This window comes from Hippocampus guttulatus, chromosome 4, assembly GCF_054856545.1.
Source record: "Hippocampus guttulatus isolate MCC_2025c chromosome 4, RoL_Hgut_1.0, whole genome shotgun sequence".
Taxonomy (NCBI): domain Eukaryota; kingdom Metazoa; phylum Chordata; class Actinopteri; order Syngnathiformes; family Syngnathidae; genus Hippocampus; species Hippocampus guttulatus.
Window position 1 is genome coordinate 3,619,050 of NC_141264.1, and position 5,247 is coordinate 3,624,296.

A 5,247-nucleotide genomic window follows, 5' to 3' on the forward strand; every position below is an offset into this window, starting at 1 on the left:
TGCCAATGGCGTCCAGAAGTTGGCGTTGCTGCTCGTTGTTTTCTTTTGCTCCGCAATGGAAGCTACCTGCATAATACGACTGCATGTCACAAATAATTACACTGAAGAATGTCCAGCGAGTTCAACATAAACATTTGATCACTCTTCAGCCAAAATTAACTGAACGCAATACTGTACAGATACTCCGGTTGTTGGGTTTTTTTTTCTGTATATGCAACTCTGGTGCTACTGTATCTAGTGGCAGAAACACCATCACGCCTGAATTCATGCAATTTACATGGATAGTGCAGAATGTTATCTTTTATGGGACTTGAGATGGCGAAGGCTCTCACACTGTACTGAAGAAGAAGTACAGATACGTGTGTGGGAGGGCGGGGGGCGTCTTGTAATTACGGATTCAATTTCTGTATTTAAGTACAAGAGAGTTTTAAATGTACAGTATCCAAGTAAAAAGTAAATATGATTTGATAACAAATCTATTTCGACAAAGTAATGATTAGAAAGTAAATCTATCTAATTTGAAATCAAGGCAGTGAAGGTAACATGTTATTCAAGTATCAATAAAAAGTATTCGTACTTTGTTACTTCCCAGCACTCGCATTTCGTAACATCTTAGACCATAGGTGTCAAACTCAGGTCCTGGAGGGCCGCTGCCCTGCATGTTTTCCAAGTCTCCCTGTTGCAGCACACCTGATTGCAGCACACCTTGACTTTCAAATTGAGAAACTTGAAATGTCAATCTAATTTTGAATACAAGTTTCAGATAATACTTGTTTGGCTCCAATCCATGGCGCACTGCAGCTCAAACGTCAGATTGTCGACGTCCCTGGAATGTGGGAGGAAACCGGAGGACCCGGAGAAAACCCATGCAGGCCCTGGGAGAACAACTAAACTCCACACAAGGAGGCCGGAGCTGGAATTGAACCTGGTACCTCTGCACTGTGAGATTGATTCGCTAACCACTGGACCTCCAGGCCACCATCTATTCATTTCAGAGTGATTCAATTAACTCATGCCTTACAACTTGACAAAGGCAACGTGACGAAGACATACTGCTTGGAAATACCCGCTGAAAAGAAACCACCTACTGTAATTGTGTGAAAAGAAAAGAAAATCAATTCAGTGCTCCACCTTAACAAGAGCCCCACCTTAATGGTGGCCAGACAAATGATTTAAGGCGTCCATTACCGACTGTGAAACGACAGAAGAGAGACGGAAGCAGAACTGTCAACAACGCAAGCGTGAGAGGAGCATCAAAAGCAAACTTGGGTGTGCGTGGTAAGTACTTTCTCCATCTTCAAGTGTTTTCAGGGAACACACGATTATTCTTGGACATGTTTGGTGTTGCGCTTTGTACAATTAAGGGAAAAATATGCATTTTGATTCAGGTTAAATTGGACCACAAACTTCCAGACAAAACTAATGACAAAAACGGAATTTTAAATCCGGACAAACGTGCATGTGTGCAAAAACTGTGCTCTCAACATATTTCATTTTTCAAAATACACTTCTCAGTGAAGTCCGAAAAGATCCATCCTTCAAGAACGTTTGAACAATCAAAAATTAATCTTTTCTTTTTTAAATATTCCAGCACACAGGGCTCCCACGCATAAAAATTAACATTCGAGGATGGCACGAAATGGGTTAACAGCAAACCAACATTAGGTGTAAGAATACATGTCATGCATTTTTTCAAAAATATCACCTCACTTAAAGTTGTAATATGAATGAGATAGCTTTTTTTTTGGAACTTAATTACCGTAAGTGGCTCCTTGAAGAGTGTGTCGCCTGCGCCCGCGGGCTCATCTGTGGTCAAGTATATTGAATGAATGCGTGTGACATCATTCAGTGTTTCCTTTAAGCAAACCATCTTTGCACGTACATTGGAACAAAGCAAATGTATCAAAGATTTAAAATTGCTGTAAAGCTTCATTTAGAATGTTATTATTTTTGGAGTGATGGGCAAGACAACTTTATTTATACAATGCAGAATTACAACATTTAAAAGCATTTATGATCCTGACAACTGCACAAAAAAGCAACATTGCAATTAATCAATCCTTTGCAAGCCGGAGGTAAGCACAGTTGAGTTCAGACCTTGGGGGGGAAAAACTAAAACTCTTTCTGTCCTTTCGGATACATGAATTTCACAAGAGTAGGCCAAAGTACTCACGCTGTTGAGACGATGGATGGTGGTTCACAAACAAAACAAAACTTCATTTCCGCTTTTCTTTTATTGACAGATATTTTCACATTGAATTAAAAAAGTCACAAATCAAACAAATGTTGCAAGCGATATTAAAAGAATTTTTTTTTTTTTTTTGGCAATCACAATGATTTGCAGCATGTCACATACATGCACACACAAACAACCCCTCTCACCACTCACAAATCATCTCCAAATAATTGAGGAGCCGCGAAAATGCTGGGTGTGTACTGTGTTCCACAATGCAACCCTTTGTGAAAAATGTTTTGTGAAGTTAAAAGCTTTTACATGGCGGGGCTCTGTGTGACAGTGCACTTTGAAGTGCATGTTTGGTGCTGGCACCATGTACAGAAATGACAGCATTAAAAAAAGATACCAATTTGTATCTCAACTAAAAAAGTGATTTACGGAAAAGTCGTGGTTTCAGTAAATGCGAGAATTCTGTCCAACGGGAATAACATTGACATTGGCAGAGAGTTATGACTCTTCTTCTCAGTCGCAATCCAGTGTGTGTCCAACCAGCTAGTTCTCCCATCATGTTCACCACATGGACTTTCTCTCGATGTACATTTACCGTCCCTTTTCACTGTCTTTTAGGGCATCATCAGCCACAATGAGGATTCTTAAGGTGTTCACTGTTGCCCTTGTGCTGTTTGGTAAGTCTTCAAACTCAACTACCAAGTAACAGAGTAAGTGAAACGTCACCATGTAACAAAGATGTCAACTCTTTATCACAGGAACCAGCTGTCTTTCTGCTAAGATAAAGAGACAAGTGACCCAGGATGACAATAGTCCACCAGGATCACCTCCAGGAAGTCCACCAGGATCACCTCCGGGAAGTCCACCAGGATCACCTCCGGGAAGTCCACCTGGATCACCTCCGGGAAGTCCACCTGGATCTCCACCTGGATCACCTCCAGGAAGTCCACCTGGATCACCTCCAGGAAGTCCACCTGGATCACCTCCAGGAAGTCCACCAGCACCACCTCCAGGACAACCTGGGCCACCAGGTCCACCAGGACCAGATGGTCCACCAGGGCCAGATGGTCCACCAGGACCAACTGGACCAGGTGGTTCTCCAGGAGTAGATGGACCACCAGGACCGCATGGACTAGATGGTCCACCAGGACCAAATGGGCCACCTGGACCACCTGGACTCGATGGGCCATCAGGACCACCTGGACTTGATGGGCCACCAGGACCACCTGGACCAGATGGCCCACCAGGACCACACGGACCACCTGGACCACCAGGACCATATGGACCACCTGGACCACCAGGACCACCTAGTGCACCAGGACCACCTGGACCACCAGGTCCTCCTGGGCCACCAATAAATTATCCATATTGGCCTCCCTTTAACCCTGGGCAACGACCACCAGCATGTTACCCACCGCAATATTAGCCACATCGCCCACTGCCACCACCACCTGATCAAATTTTATTTCATGTCATACTAAGCAACCCCGGCAAATGTCAGCCACCAATGCAACACCACACCCATTTGGACACCAAATTGTCAACCTGCACGATGACTTCTCACACCTGCACCATTACCAGAACAACCCATGCCATCACTAAATACTCCATATAAAACAACCCACCTGGACGAGCATCCTGCCAACCTGGACCATCTGTGACTCCAGATGAAAACAACAATCTGGAACGTGACCTTTTCAAACCTGAACCACCATCTTGGTCCACACCAAGATCTGCCTAGCCAACACCAGTTTCTGGATGAACACAACCACCCGGACTTGGACTTGGACCAACAACCAATCCACCACCTGAGTTTGCTCGACATGTCACCCCAGATCAAAGAGAGTTGTTCTTATTCCAAAACAAAACTTGTCCTCAAGCATTCAGTCCTAATCATCCTGAGTATTGTGTGGTCGTTAATGTGTAAATGCAAGGCAAGTCAACTTTATTATCAAATATGCTACATGTGCAACATACAGCACCGATGAAATTACATTCCTCAGGAGAGAGAGATTCCCATCCTCGCCACCTGCATCCAGTTCAAATAATAAAGATGATTTATCTTCTCAATGACTTGAATTGCTTGAATGTGACCTCGATTCAGACATTTCATCCTTCGTTTTCAGAGACACAATCATACTTGCTTGGTATGGCATGAAATTGCAACCACCTACCGCCCTGTAAAAGCAATAAAAATCATCAGCCATATGTATATCTTCCACTGAACAAACTCAACTCAACATTATTCATAGAGAAATTTAAAACAGCCATTGTTGCATGCAAAGTGCTCTACATGAAAAATTAGTCACACAATAGCAAAGTGAAAACAAATAATGCAAATACAACAGACAGCATAAAATGCTAGGAAAATGGCGAGTCTCGTGCCGAGTAAAAAGTCACACAATAAAAATGTGTTTTCAGATATGTGGAACGAGCGATGCCCTCTGAGCTCCTCCGTACCTCTGGTTTGTGCACGCGTGAGTGTTTGTGTGTGTGTTTGTGTGTGTGTGTGTGTGTGTGTGTATATATATATAAAAAAAAATCCTCATCTCACCCCTCGGGTGGTGTCCGTCCCTCATTCAGCTCGGGTCCTCTACCAGAGGCCAGGAAGCTTGAGGGTTCTGCGCAATATCCTTGCTGTTCCCAGCACTGCACATTTCTGGAGTGAGATGTCCGATGTTGTTCCCGGGATCTGTTGCAACCACTCATCTAGTTTGGGGGTCACTGCCCCGAGTGCTCCGACCACCACAGGCACGACTGTCACCTTTACCTCCCAGGCTCTTCCCAGCTCCTCTCTGAGCCCTTGGTATTTCTCGAGTTTCTCGTGTTCCTTCTTTCTGATGTTTCCATCACTTGGGACCACTACAACGGCTTTCCTCTGCCCTTTATCTATGATCACGATATCTGGTTGGTTAGCCATTACCATCTTGTCAGTCTGGATCTGGAAGTCCCACAGGATCTTCACTCGGTCATTCTCCACCACCTTTGGAGGTGTTTCCCATTTTGACCTTCGGGTTTCCAGTCCATACTGCGCACAGATGTTTCGGTAGACTATGCCAGCC

At 44.1% G+C, this 5,247-nt stretch overlaps 1 protein-coding gene across 1 annotated transcript; it reads left to right on the top strand.

The window, feature by feature from the left end:
• Positions 1–1,159: 1,159 nt before the first annotated feature.
• On the top strand, positions 1,160–4,255 carry LOC147205669 (uncharacterized). The gene is made up of 3 exons (XM_086109022.1): positions 1,160–1,278; positions 2,804–2,862; positions 2,944–4,255. The coding sequence occupies exons 2-3, from the start codon at positions 2,820–2,822 to the stop codon at positions 3,609–3,611; spliced, it is 711 nt and encodes a 236-aa protein (XP_085965148.1). The 5' UTR covers positions 1,160–1,278; positions 2,804–2,819; the 3' UTR covers positions 3,612–4,255.
• Positions 4,256–5,247: the final 992 nt, after the last annotated feature.

What these genes read in the sequence shown, in the direction of transcription:
- LOC147205669 (XM_086109022.1), top strand. Translation starts at nt 2,820, where the DNA reads ATGAGGATTCTTAAGGTGTTCACTGTTGCCCTTGTGCTGTTTG. An exon ending in TGTTGCCCTTGTGCTGTTTG is followed by an intron (nt 2,863 to 2,943) that starts GTAAGTCTTCAA and finishes TCTTTATCACAG; the next exon opens with GAACCAGCTGTCTTTCTGCT.